Source organism: Brachyistius frenatus, unplaced genomic scaffold, assembly GCF_029030835.1.
Source record: "Brachyistius frenatus isolate BFR_SWC_R1_liver_20210118 unplaced genomic scaffold, ASM2903083v1 Contig_51, whole genome shotgun sequence".
NCBI classification, from domain to species: domain Eukaryota; kingdom Metazoa; phylum Chordata; class Actinopteri; family Embiotocidae; genus Brachyistius; species Brachyistius frenatus.
In genome coordinates, this window is record NW_027210650.1 from 749,717 (window position 1) to 764,480 (window position 14,764).

General features: G+C 42.7%; 2 protein-coding genes across 2 annotated transcripts; one reads left to right on the plus strand and one right to left on the minus strand.

The window, feature by feature from the left end:
- Positions 1-34: 34 nt before the first annotated feature.
- snx11 (sorting nexin 11) lies at positions 35-10,787 on the minus strand. The gene is made up of 6 exons (XM_069704453.1): positions 10,569-10,787; positions 6,958-7,107; positions 5,057-5,157; positions 3,413-3,508; positions 3,098-3,322; positions 35-2,930 (listed from the first exon to the last, which is right to left on the minus strand). The coding sequence occupies exons 1-6, from the start codon at positions 10,785-10,787 to the stop codon at positions 1,781-1,783; spliced, it is 1,941 nt and encodes a 646-aa protein (XP_069560554.1). The 3' UTR covers positions 35-1,780.
- Positions 10,481-14,661, plus strand: cbx1b (chromobox homolog 1b (HP1 beta homolog Drosophila)). Its single transcript, XM_069704574.1, has 6 exons — positions 10,481-10,953; positions 11,887-11,967; positions 12,085-12,241; positions 12,997-13,150; positions 13,728-13,822; positions 13,929-14,661. Exons 2-6 carry the CDS (start codon positions 11,913-11,915, stop codon positions 14,068-14,070), a joined length of 603 nt encoding a protein of 200 aa, XP_069560675.1. The 5' UTR covers positions 10,481-10,953; positions 11,887-11,912; the 3' UTR covers positions 14,071-14,661.
- Positions 14,662-14,764: the final 103 nt, after the last annotated feature.

The window sequence follows — 14,764 nt, forward strand, 5'->3', positions numbered from 1 at the left end:
GTGTGCTGCAAAATCAGTGACAAGTGAAACAATAAGGAAGAAAAAACAATTTTAATTGAAATAAAATAAGGTTATAATTTGCATATTTACATGGATACCGTCACTCAAGATGTCAACATTACCCTTGTACATCCATGTTATAAAATTGAGGTCCTACTTAAAAGAGAGCTTTGCTTTTAAACATTCTTAAAAAAAATAAAAATAACAACTTTCAAAATTAAACTCAACACCTGTAGTCATTTACAGGGAGAAGAAAACAAAAATGAGAACATTTTCTTCCTGCCTGCTGCAGCAGATCCCCACGCGCACCTGGAAGCTGCTCCGCCACAATTAAAACATAAAATCTCATCCGTGTGAAACGGCACAATAAACTCTGGGTCCCTTTACTTTTCTTTTTAAATGCACAAGCAGCGGTAGTGTGCGGAAACTGCAGCCATCTCACTCCCGTCGGACGAGTTGGACTTCAGGCTCGCAGAAAAAAATAAAAACAACAACAAGCCGTAGACTCTTCTTAAAATCATCTGAAATAAGTGGAGTTTAGAAAATAAGCAGCTTTGTGTGGAGAAAAAAATCACCCTAAAAAGTGCAGTTCAACCTTTTCTGATTTAGTTTTGATGAATTAAAACAAAAGACAGAAATAAGAACTGAACATATTAGATCACAAGCTTGAAAAGATTTCTATTGCACACGTGAATCAATTGCTATTATTTTGATTTCCCTCTCGGATCCGCTGTCTCGTTAATAAATATCAGGTGAACACTGCTGGTCTGCAGCGTGTGCAAAGAGATGAACTATAGATCACAAAATATGTTGCTCGCTGATGTTTCTCAGCTCGGGTTGAAGCGTTAAATTAAACGCCGCACCAGAAACACGTGAAAAAATAAAAATGTTTGTCGACGTTTTTTTTTTTTTTTTTAAGACCGACGGCTTTTCTTTCTTTTTTTTACACAACAGGCTTCATTGGGACGCAGTTGTTGATTAAAATAATACAGTGAGTCACATTATTGGGGCTGATGAGAGCAGCAAGTTGTGCGTAATTCTCCAGTGACTGGACTTGTTCCTCCCGTCTGTAGTGATCAATCAGTCGATACCGTCTTCAAGTGGTTTTGTGTAATTATTCAAGTTTAACTGGAGGTGGATAAGAAGCTTCAAAGATGTCACTTTTAATTTGTATTAAATCACATCAGGAAGGTGTCTCTCTCGATGGTCAGTATGAACAACAACCAGAAATTCTATCGAAAAAACTCATTTAAATCAAGTGTATTTTCTTGTCATAATTAGTCTCTGAAATATTTCCATATTGAATCGTCTGCAAAACAACAAGAGCCCCAAAACATTAAAATAATTTCCCCTTTAGGACGCCTGAATCTTTCAGTGAACTTGAGCGCCCTCTGCTGTTTCTAAAGAGTCGATCAGCTCGGGGGAGCCGGTCAGCGCCAGTATTTAAATGAACCCGAGTGTAAATAAAATATAAATTCCTAAATTAGGTGCATTTTAAAAAAAAATTTAAAAAAAAGTTCTGCCGACGACATGACGGACAGTGGGAAGTTTGAATTTAAATACGGTTCTTTTAAAGTGTAGTGCGTCTCCGTCCTTGGCCGACACTGACGGAGCGTATCGTCTACATTACGGAGACGGGACATCACGAGCAGTGTCGGTACCTTGTTGATGTCCCCGTGTGATTAAACGCGTCTTTGGCGGAGTCGCTTTGCTTCGTTCTGGCTCGTTGACGGTGCAGCAGCCCCCTCGTGAGGGTTTCGTGGAGTTTAAGGTGTTTAACTTAATGCGCCTCCACCTCCTGCGCGTCCTCCGGGGCGTCCAAAGACAGCGAGGACAGGGCCTCCTGCTCTGCACACTTGCTGTCCGCCGAGCCGGTCTCCAGGATGCTGATGTCGCTGTTCTCCGTCAGATCTCCGTCCACCGCGGCCGAGTTCACGTCCGGGGATTTGCTCAGGCCGCCGATGTGTTGCAGATCCTCGTCCTCCCGGGCAGGAATGTCCTCTTCGTCCTCGGGACCTCCGTTCATCTGCAGGTCCAAAATGTTCCTGCTGCAGGCCTCCACTCCGGACCAGCAGGAGACGTCCTCAGGAGACGTCCCCACGAAGCCGTTGGCGGCCGGGCTCGAGTCCTCGGGCTCCTCGTCGCTGACCTTCACGATGCTCCCGTTGGAAGATGGCAGCGAGTGGCTGTCCTCGTCGCTCTCGTCTCTGGTCCCGTCCGAAAAACCCACTTCCTGTTTCGCCTCCTTTTCCTGAACGCTGTCGTCGCCACCGGTTTCCACGTCCGGCACACCGTTCTCCCGCCGCTCGCTTCCCGATTCGTCCCCTGGCTCTATTTGTCCGTCTGAGTTGACATCGACCTCTTCAGCCTCGGAGAAGACGAGATTTTCCGGAGCCTTCTCGGAGCCGACGTCTTCCAGGACTTCCTCCTCCCGAGATGTGCCGTTCCTTTCTATAATCTGTTCCTCACAGTCTTTAAAATCTAAAATCGCTACTAAATTCTCACATTTTTCAGGCTCACAGCGAACGTTTTCTGTATGTTTGTTTTCTTGTGCGTCTGGATGAGCCACAGTCTTTACCTCCGTGTCCTCGAACGCACCGTCGTCCTCAAAGTCGGTCCCCATGGGCGAGTGCACCACCACCGGCGTCTGGATCTGGCAGCTCCTCTGCTGGCTCTGTTCTGCCGGGCTCAGACGGTCGTCCGGGCTCCCGCCCAGATAAAAAGTCGCCTCTGCGGGACCGCAGTCCTCAACGACTGCCTCCAGTTGGTTGTTTTTCTGGGAGATTCTAATGGAGGATTTCTCTTTTAGTGGTATTTCCGCCGAGTTCTGCTCGCGGATCTCCAGTAAATCTTCGAGAGGGTCGCCACATGAGAAAAGCTCCGGGCTGAACGGATCAGTGGTTTGTGGGCAAGGTTGATGAGGAGCCGGGCTGTGGAGCGGCAAAGAGAAAACTTTTACTTTACAATTTAATTACATTAACAAAGCTGCATTTCATTTACTAATGCTTCAGAAAATATGTATAACTTCAAATAATTTCAGGTGGAGCAGAGCTAAGCAGTTATTTCTCCGTCAGCAGTTCAGATCCCGCGCTCCTACCTTTCCATGGACTCGTACGAAACGGTCAAACTCGGCTCCCCGTTGGAGTCGTCCTCCTGCGCCTGAGCCAGTCCCCGATTGGACGAGGCGTAGGTGAGGATGGCGTCCGTCACGGAGTAGGGGGTGTGGCCCTGCACGCAGTCCTGGATGTGGCCGAGCGGCAGCTGCGTCTGCAGGAAGAGGTGCAGCTGGCTGTCCGACAGACACACCGTGGTGTGCACCACCCTGCCGCCAGGAAACATCAAATATTTATTTGGAGCGCAAAAATCACAACTTTACAGCAGCTCAAAGAGTTTAAGTAGAAGATGAACTGACTTGTCCAAGAAGGCCTGCAGTCCTTTCCTCCTCCTCTCCAGGAAGTCCTCGCTGCTGAAGGAGAAGAAGGATTTTGCTGGAAGGTTCGGGACTGGTCTGGAAGGATGAAGACAAGCAGAAAGGCTTCGTTCTCCGTGTTTGCAGACTCAAAGTATCTTTGGTTTAATCTATCTTAATAAAAATCAGTCAGCTCTTCGTATCAATTCATTTGCAAACTGTAAACGCAAAACTGACGAGTATAATCGCTTTATTGAGCTGCCAACAGTTCCAGCAAACGTTCATTAGGAGTCGTGTATCTAAATCAAATATTGCGCCTTATTTCAGCTTCCTTTTGTTAAATATCCGGCTCTAAACGCTGCGCTGTGTTCTGGAGTCGGTCGATAAATGTTTCTGTCTGTGGCTCGGCGAGATTAGAAGAGATACGGAGATTAAAAACAATAAAGCTGCCGGCTGTGAAACCAAAACAAGCTGAAAGATGTTAAAATGCTTCACAGAGCTATAAGGAACTGCAGAGTCGGCGATAATAGTTTGTGTGATACGCTTTCTTTCAGATGTTTTTTTAAACGGGCGACAGCTCATAACACTTCTGCTCCATTTTAGAATCGATCTAATTTTTTGATTAAATCACTCTTAATAGGCTGACCTCTGAACATGTTGTGTGACAGCTTTTGATCCTTTGGCAGGTCTTTAATTCCAGATTATTAATAAAATTATGGATTAGTTTAGCCGAGAGGCACGCAGATCCTGTACACGCAATGTTTAATCTGTTTCAAAAACCTACTTCTAGTGTTTTTAAATGATGTCGTCGTTTCTAAGTTTCTCTGTTGATCTCCTTCTCTTGTTTTTTCCTCCTCTGAACCTCATTATGTTTTGTTTTAAGGTTTAAAAAAAAAAAAAAAAAATCTATTTGTTGACAGATATACAGTCAACATTTATCAGTTTGTAAACAGTTTGGTTTTTTTGGTCTCATTTCTATGCTCTTCTTTTCTCTCTCTGCTCTCCCCTATCATCAAACGTTCAGATGGACGCCCACCTCTGAGCCTGGTTCTGTTTTCTTCCAGTTAAAAACATTGACTGTATATAAAAGTAGCTTCAGGGTCTCAAAAAGTGAGGCCGATGCTGAAGTCCCATAAACTGCAATACTACCGAGGGCCACTAGGGGTTAATTTCAAAAGGCTCCATAGACACTCTTAACTTCTCTCATGAAATACAAAGTCAGTAAATCTTCTCCAGACATCATTATGTCTCCTTATTAGTTTTCTGGCGGTCCATCTGAAAATAATTCCAGCATTGATTAGATATTAGGCCTCCAAAATCGGTATATTTGGGGGCCATGTCCGTTTGATTGACAGGCCTGTGATGCAGTCAGGTTTCTGATATCGGTGGGCGGGACGTATTTTTCTTGTCTGGTGTCCGTTTTGTTGATTTTATTTCAGTATCACTGTGATGAGGAGTGACTCTACTAATTCGATCCACGATTAATATAAAAATATTCATCTTGTTTATAATTTTGACTTCGGCTCAGGTGAGATGTGAGACTGGCTGCCGTGTGAAACTGCCTGTGGGACGAACCACCGCTTGGACAGCTGTCCACCGTCGTCTCGGCAGAGAATAAAAACGCCAGAAAAAGACAAGCCGACTTACACCAAACCTGCGTTCTTCTGCAGCTTCTTCCTGAGCCACGAAAACTCGCTGTAGCGCCGCCGCACGCACGACGTCTTGGCGGTGAAGGCTTTACTGTTGGTCTGGGGGGGGGGGGGGGGGGGGGAATTACAAGCATTACACTCAGCCATGTAAAAAAATCACATTAAAACACATTAAAAAAGAAAATAGTCCCCAACAACTTCATGTGTATACAGTAAACTGTCCAGTTGGTTTTGGGAGATACTTAGCCCTTCAAAATAAAAGTAAATCCAGGTGATCTCTTTTCATGGCTTTATGTTTTTAGTAGCACCGTGATGTTTACTGTTGACAGTAGAGGTTTAAAAACAAACATCATGAATTGATCTCATCCGGTTTCATGCTGTGACCGGACTGACTCATGTTCCAGCCGTTTAATTGGTTGCTGAGCTCGTAGCAGGACTGAAGCATCACGTGTCCCATTGGTTCCAGTAACACGTGACACAGTCCAGTGATGTTTGCACAACAAGCCGCCCTCTGAAAGGCCGTAATTAATTAAAAAGCATGAGCCGTGTTGTTTAGTCACAGCTTTTAAAAACAGATTAACTTATTCCTCACAGGCATCGTTTCTTTCCTGTGACTCCCTTCAAACCAGACACATTATTACAGCTGCAGAGACGACTCGTCGATTAGAAAATATTCTACAGGCTGCAAATAATGATTATTTTTTATTACTAATTAATCTGTTTCTCCATTAATTGATCAGCTGTTGGTGTTTAAAATGTTTAAAAATGTCGACCGATGTTTCCCAAAGCCCTTCGTGCCGCCTGAAATATCTCGTTTCGTCCCGACCTGACCTACAGTTGAAAACCAAAAGATGTTCAGTTTATTATAACGGAGGACTAAAGGAAGCAGAAAATATTCACATTTAAGAAGCTGGAATCGAAGAATTATCTTTTTCCCCCCCATTTAAAAAAACAGGCTTAAAACAATTATCAGAATAGTTGATCGATTGACTTTCAATCAAACAGTTACGTGTTCTGCAGGTTTTTTTTCTTTCTGAGCAGTTAGAGGCAATAAAAGCAGGTTTTTGTTTCTAAAAGCAGGTTTTTTTCCAGAAGGTGTTCGTGGAAACTCAAGTCGCTGGAAAAATCTCCTCGTTCAGATTAAACGAACATCTGAGAGGGTTTTATGTCTCACTCAGATAAAACAAAACACAGCAACAACACGCACAACTGTTTCCGGTCACATGAACTGAGTCAAGTTTCATGAGTCAACATCCACACATCACCACCGTCTGGTCACGGAGAGCCTTACTGCTGACATCATCATTCCTTGACGACGATGACAACAACTCGTGTCCAAACACAATGTAAGGAATCCATCCTGTGGACTCTGGAGCGAATAATTATCACCAGAAACACCGCAGGGTCGTAGACTGGTGTCAAAAACTCAGGTTTTAAATCTACAGGTAATTCGTACGGTGTCTTAACGTCAAATCCTTTTGACCATCACTCAATATCAAAGTTGAGTTTCATTGAAAAAAAAAGCGCCTTTGTGCTGACCGGGCAAAATCCATCCACGTGATTATATTTCCCAGCAAGTTTGTGAGCTTTATTTACTAGTTCACAGGCTTTTCTAGCACTTTGTTTTTGTTTTTTTTAAACTGCTTAAGACGACAAACTGAGCAAAATATTTACTCTGAAACGGGATCAAAATGAGTGACTGTGAGAAAATGAGCGCGCTTCTTTACTGTTGGCTGCGAATGACTCGACTTTTACAAAACGTAACGCATCATCTGCTCAGCTTTTGTCACGTGTCATCGTTTTTGCAGCCAAAGCTCTTCAAAATGTAAAAAAATTTAAAAAATAAAGTTTCCTGCGTGTTTGCGTTGGAACTTGTTGTGATTTAGCGTCAATACTCACATGGAGGAATATCTTATAATCCACAAACGAATTCCAGGAGCCTTCGTTCTGAACGCGGGGATCTTGGACCCGCACTGCAACGAACTCCTGCAGAACACACGCAACCAAACAACATGCAAATGAACCCGCTGTCGCAAACGGACACCAGTTCTTCCGGAAATGCTTTTTTATATATATATATATATATATATATATATATATATATATATATATATATATATATATATATATATATATATATATATCTTCGGTGGCATGCAAGTGGAAGTTTACTAAAAAAGGGAATGAATGGTAATGAACACCTACAGGAAAAACGGTTTGACTAAAAGCAGAAGTTACTTTAGTTACTTTATTAATCCCCGAGGGAAATTTTTTTTTTTCACTACAGCAGCATACAGGAAAGCAATAAAATAATAAAATGACAAATAAACTTTAATTTAAAAACAAAAAAAAAGAAACGGGAAGTTACTCACATCTTCTTGATTTCCGATCATCCTCCCGAGCGCTGCACTGCAAATAGAAAAAGAACACGAGTGAGACGAAGTGCATTCAAAAGCTCTTAAATATTGTGGTATTTTTTCTGATGAATCATCCTTGAAAAAGAGAAGCTGCTCAGCTCAAACTATCCGAGTCAGTCCTCACAGGCCTTTCTCTTCAACTTCTTTCTTTTCCGTGACTAGCAGTGACCTCTCCAGCACGTATCGTAGTTTGTTTAGTTTATTGCGTGATAAAAGTTCTCTATTGCATCTGGATTCCTTTAAATAAACGTGCCATCATAAACCAGGCGTGGCATCTGTCAATTAGGGCTGAAACTACCAATTAGCTTCATTACTGGCTCACTTTTGTAATTATGAACAGACAGCTCCCCATGAAACTCAATTATTCAACGTGATTTAATGCTATAAAATAAGAGAAAACAGCTGTGAGTTTATTGACAATCACCAAATAAGACTTCGTGGGTGTCAGTGCAGAAAGCAGATGACGTGACACTTTTCTTCCACCAGACTGCTGCTGCAGCCATTTGCCCATGAAGACGTGTTTTTGGAGGCTTGTAAACCAACACAAAGGATATATACAAACAAAACAAACAAAACAAAACAGAAAAGAAAAGAAAAGAGGGCGACGTGATGTGAGTCACCTGAAACCTTCACCAGGTGATATGTAATGACTGAAAGAAAAGGACACCATCAAATGGGCGTTTTAGGTGTGAGCCAACACAAACAAACAAACAAACAAACAACAAAAGAATTAATTCACTTTATAATGTTGTAAAACAAAGAAATCAGCACGTGGGACTAACTTTGATCACTCCCTGCCTCTGTTATTCATATTTTTAAAAAGCTTATTTCTCCACAGCTGTTTTCTCCGCCTCGTGTTTAATAACAAGTCAGAAAAATTAAAACTTCGTCGGCGGTGGAAAACGACCGAGTCCCCGGATGTTGTCCACAGACACGAGACTGCGATTCAAACATTAAAAATAAAGCACGCGTGACTCCGAAAAGGAGACGCAGATGGGTCTCGTGTTTTTATTCCGCCTGGCCTCGATGAAGAAGACTTTTCTACGAGCTGAAAGACGAACCTCAGCCCGCCGTCTACTTACTCTCATGAAAGCGTGTGTTGGCTGCTGTTGAGTTTCCTTCCAGATCAGCTGCGTGTCGATGTTTCTGTGCGATCCGACCACAAAATCCCCCAAAACACGCAGGCTTGTTTTTCGCGTGCCGCTCCTGTCTCCATTTCGCAAGTCACAAAGCGTCGTGACGTCACGACGCCGGAGACGGCATGCGTGATGACGTACGGAAAGATGGAGGGGAGATTTGGAAAGGGGGGGGTTTTGAATTACAATGAAAAATGCCAGTTTCTTTGGTAAGCATTTGCCTTTTTAAAAAACTTTTAAGAACTTTAAATATATATATATATATATATATTCAAGGATTTTTCTCATGAAATATATATTTATTACTTCAAGTAATTTATGATAGAAAATAAACCACAGATTTACCAAAAAAACACATTTTCTGGATGATAACGTCATAAATTTGGGAGAAAAACTGTTTTTTATTTCAGTTTAATGTCTCTAAATGAAGGTAAAACAGTCTCTTCAGATCTGATGTATTTTAGCAGGTATATTTCAGTTTGTGGAGTGAATTATTTCATTTTTTTCCTGTTTCATGAGCGTGTTTCTTTTCCTTCGTTGGGTCCTTTCCCTGTGATCCCACAGCACCGACGACCCCTGAAGGCTGTAGAATAGATTGACGACCTTGCTGCTGATTTTATTTCCGTGTCCGAAGTCTTGGCCTACGTAAGCGGCTGGGAAGAGGCAGGTTTTCTGTCTGGGCGGTGTCTGATTTTGTCTCCTTTTATAGAGGGAGTCAGAAGAAGTCATGTGGGCGATCCTGAGAGTCGTATGTTATCTCTCGGGGGGATGTAAGGAGGAGGGGTCCTCGCTACAGAAACACATTCAGGCAAATATACGAGATACTAAGACCCCTGTGACTGAAAATGAATTACTGTTACAATCTTTTACAAGATTTCTATAATAGGAATTTAGACCTTTTACGTAAACAAAAGTGTTAATAAGCTGACTGTAAAAATACTAATTACATTAAGTCCCACATTGAACATTTTTATTATAGGGAAGTGGCCCATTTGAATGATACACTATTATATACTTTATTATTAGATTGATATTGTGGATGAAATCATGTTTAAACAGCATTTTTCTGTTGTAACAGGTTGAGGTGGAGCAATATATATATATATATATATATATTCTGCAACTAATTGCAACTGGTGATTAATTTCTGAAAACACTCTACATATAGCGTACACTTATAGAGACTCAGAGATCTTTGTTCCAGGATATTTAGCAGATCTTCTAATCCAGTACGAACCCTCCCGACCTCTGAGGTCATCTGGTTCTGGATCAGAGTGAAACGTAAACATGGTGAACAAACCGCCTACAGAACTGGAACTGAAGACGAACTGAAGACGAACTGAAGACGAACTGAAGACGAACTGAAGACCTTTCTGTTTACCGCTGCATTTTATTTGACATCTCTGTGTTTTTGTTTGTTTTTAATGTGTTTTTATTTATATATCACTTTGTTTTCCTTGCATGGTGTGAAGCAATCGTTTGGGCTATCAAAGGTAAACCACATAAATGTGAATAAATTCTGTCTTTTTTTAACCTCTAACCCTAAATGAGGGTCCAAAGATAAACCTTTAATTTATTGGACTTGATTAATTTGACATAAATAATGAATAAAAGTAGATTCTGGCACATTTTTTTGAGTGGGAAAAGATTGATAATTGTACCTCCTGAGAGCAAATGTCCAATTATTAAAAGTTGTTTCAAATTAAATTGGGTCAAAGTGAAGCTTTAGGTGCCCCTCAGGGCCCCTCTCGGCCCGGTCCATCCAGCCGTGGCCCAGCTGGGGTTGTCCGTGTGTCTCTTGTCCCTCCTATTTATTGATAATGCAGTGTGGGCAGTTCCATTGATCCGGTCCAGCCGTTCGCTCACGCGCAGCAAGGGAACGGATCTCCAAATCACGCGCGCGCGGAGCGCGGACGCCGCCGAGGTGAATCCAGACGCCGAGGAGATCCGAGGAGACCTGAGGAGACCTGAGGAGATCCGTGGAGATCTGAGGAGATCTGAGGAGATCCGTGGAGATCCGAGGAGATCTGTGGAGGAGCTCCGTGGAGCTCCGTGGCGATCTGCGCAAACTGCGCAAACTGCGCAGCGGGCCGATGGACGCGTTTCTCTTCTTCTCATCGCAGACGAAGGGGCGGAAACGGCACATTTCGCTGTAGTCCAGCTGGCGGCTCCGCATTTCAGACACTTCTCATCACGAACAGCGACGCTTCTGCTGTCTAACTGCAACGCAGAGAGTCCACTGGTTTTTTTTTTTTTTTTTTTTTTTTTTTTTTTTTAACATTTCAGTTCGGGTGGCGACTGGAAAAAAAAACTATATAAAACAATTCCGCTGTAAGTCATCGGTGAGTTACATGTTGTTGTTTTCCCCTCCCTCTCCTCCCTCCTCCTTCATAACGTGTTGTGTCGGTAACGTTTGATTGTGCACGAGACAAAACGATGAGCCGGGCCGTGAGAGGTTCACGTGCATCGTCTTCGTTTGAGGATGAAAAGCACTCCACGCGCCCTAAATCAGGAGACGTCATGTTGTGACCATAAATCACCTTTATGGTCGACAGGACGTGTCCTCGCTGAGAGACATTAGTTGCTCCCGCGAAAGCAACATGGAGGAGACACCAGCGGGCTGCGAGCCGTGGGTCCCTCCGAGGCTTTGTCGTGCGCCGTGTTTTTCTTCTCTTTCCGAGCTGACGTCAGCAACAACCGCTTTTATATTCAGCATCAAAGCGGCGTTTTTACACCTAATTTAAAGCAGCCTGCTTCTATTTATGATCAAACCCCTCTTCTGCTTTTTTGTTTTCCTCACACGAGCGTTTACGTGCCGCCAGGTGTGTCTTTTTGTTGTTGTTGTTGTTGTTGATGCCGCCTGTCACCGGCACCGCCATCAACGTGCCTTTCGGTTGTTTACGTGCAAATATTTCATTCAAAAAAATAACCAATAACGCGTTTTGATTAAGGCCATATCTTGTTTTTTTGCACTCTTAAGTAATATGCGCTTGAAAATTGTCCAGTGAGTTTATATGTCACCATGTTTGATGGTGCACGGATGGGGGGGGGGGGGGTGACATCAGGCTGTGCAGATGTTTCACACCAGAAATACACAAGAGACAAAATCCACTAACACACAATGTTGTTGTTTTTTAAATGTCACACAGTCAAACGCATTGATTTCCATTCATCTGCATTTCCTCTCATTGTCACCTGGTTTCTCTCCTTTGAATCCCGTTCTCCAACTTCTCCTCTTGGACCTCGTGGACTCCACCGACCTCGCCGTTGACCAGGACTCTGCGGGTCCCGGGTCTACCTGATGAGTATGAGCCTGACTACAGAAACCCCTAACGATGGTCCCGCTGTTACAGAAGGTTTTTGTTTTTTTTAATACCTCATTATTTCCTAACGTCAGTCTCCCACGTTTATCGTCGTGCGTTAAGGTTTGTGTGAGTCGAGAAATGCCGTGACACCTGTTTTAAACCCGACAGAGAGCAAAATAACCACACCGGAGAAGAAGGACAAGAAGCCAGACGATGTGGCAGAGGAAGAGGAGGAGGAGGAAGAGTACGTGGTGGAAAAGGTCCTGAATCGGCGGGTGGTGAAAGGCAGAGTAGAGTACCTCCTCAAGTGGAAAGGCTTCTCTGAGTGAGTTATAAACTTCATTTTAAGGTGTCTGGTTGTCACCTCATCCACAAATGGGTTCGCTCCTCCAAGGCTGCACAAATACGTGGTTTTTTTTTTAAAACCCTGTGACCTCCACAACCCAGCTGGTAGCTTCGAAAAGCACATTTTATTTTTAAAAATTAAAATGAAAAAAAAAAAGCCAAAATTACACAATTCATCACAGCCAGAAACTGTGACAAATTTAAATGAATGACAGATTTTCACATTTCCAAACGGTCCTTAAACTAGTTGTGCGCACCAAACACTTCTGTCAGGAAAAATAACCAAATCTAAACCTAAAATAATGATATTTCATCAAAATCACTTCATTTTACTTTTTGTAGCAAAAATAAAGCCATTCAGATTTTTAAATGTAAAATAAAATAAAATAAAAAAATAAATCCTCTGCAACAGGGAAGATGAAATAAAACAAAAAACGTCTGACATCAACAGTCACATGACAAAACTACAGCAAGTGGAGCTCCGCCCCCTTTTTTTCTTCTTCTAATATTGGTAACGGCTGTGGGCACTTGGGAAAATGTAAATATAGATTCCATCTTAAAATAAATTCGACTTATTTTTTTTTTCTTCTTTCATGATTTATGACACGTGACATGCACAAAAGACATGTTTGAGATCGATGTAACAACCTAGAAGAAATGAGATACCAGCAGGTTCAACAGGCGACTGCATCGGTAATCAAATACCGCGTTTTTTCACGTGCTCTAACTCCACAGGGAAGATAACACGTGGGAGCCGGAGGACAACTTGGACTGTCCGGATTTGATTGCAGAATTTCTGCAGTCCCAGAAAACAGCGCAAGAAGGAAAGAGGAAGGCGGCCGGAGAGGCGGAGGGAGACGAAAGTAAATCGAAGAAGAAAAAGGACGACGTGAGTCCCGATTTATTCCCCAAAGATTAAAACGCCAAACTTTTATAAATGATTTAATGAACGAGAAAGACAAGTGCAATTATAGATATGGCACAAATAGAAGCCAAAAAGTTGGAGTAGATTAATCGATCGCTCGTGAAGATTTGACCTTTTTTCTTGACATTTAAGTAACAAAACAATTCGTCCAATTATCAGCAGATTAGTTTTTTATGTGACACTGAGCATCAGAAAAAAAAATTGACCAATGAGAGTCCAGAGACTCAACAGGTGACTCGTGTCATCGTCTAATCTAAAGCGAGAAGTCTGCAGGACATTTGGATTCAGACTCCAGATAAACAAAGAGGAAGGATCGTTTACCTGCGTTCCTTTTTGTATTTTAGTTCCTTTTTTTATCCAAAGTGCTCTTTGAGCAGTCGCTCTACATGCACGAAGCCACGTTGACAACTATCAGTAATCAGCTGTTTGTTCAGAGCATCAGGAGCCTTTAAACAGCTCGTATTGTCACTTTTATTTTTTTTTCCCTGCTTGACTTTAGTTGTTGTTGTTGTTGTTTTTTTGTCCTCCTTTTGATGCTCAGACAGAGAAGCTGAGGGGCTTCGCTCGAGGTCTGGACCCGGAGAGGATCATCGGCGCCACAGATTCCACGGGAGAGCTCATGTTCCTCATGAAATGGTTTGTATTCGCCGTGCGAGCGAAAGCAGCCGTCGTTTAAACATAAACGTGTGTCACCGCAGCGGGTTTTTAGTTTGACTTTGTCTCCGTCGGCTGTCTTGCGCAGGAAAAATTCGGACGAGGCCGACCTGGTGCCGGCGAAAGAGGCCAACGTGAAGTGTCCGCAGGTGGTGATCTCTTTCTACGAAGAGAGACTCACCTGGCACTCCTATCCCTCCGAAGACGAGAAAAAGGAGGATAAAAACTAAACGAGGGGCGAGAAGAAAGAAACTAGTTTTGAACTTCATTGTACTTTCGATTTTTTTTTTTGAGGTGGGAGTGGGGGGGGGGGGGGTGGTGGTGGTGGTGGTGGGGGGGGGCAGCAGAGACAAGCAAGACATCCCTTGGACTCATTCGTCTTTTTGGTGCAGTATCACTCATTCGATTCTACTTTTATCTGGATATTATCTAAATGTGTAAAGTAAATGCTTCGGGATGTGAAAACGACGGTGTTCATCTTCAGTATCCATTCCAGCCTCCCGGCAGCATCTCACCATCCGGCTCATCTTCATATAGCACATTGTATCAGTGAGGTGATGTTATTATTATTATTTTTTTAAACTTCAATATCGTGACATTTATCTTTTTGTTTTTAAAAAAACAACAACAACAACAACAAAATCCCCAGTTATTTGGTGCTTTTTGTGTTCGTCTTAGTTGTTTCCGTGGAGCTTGTTTGGTGTTCGGTTACCGACTCACATCTGTGGTTGATTTAGTCGCTGGTAGTCTTTGTCGTGTTTTTGTTTTTTTTCATTGTCTCGCTTGTCGGATTTTGGGAGAATAAACCACTTTTTGTTACAGCACCGAGTCGTGTCACTTTAAATATAAAAAGGAGTTTATTACTCAAGATGGGCTTCAGCTTTTCAATTCACACTAGAAAACACAGCGGGCCAACAAATCTGA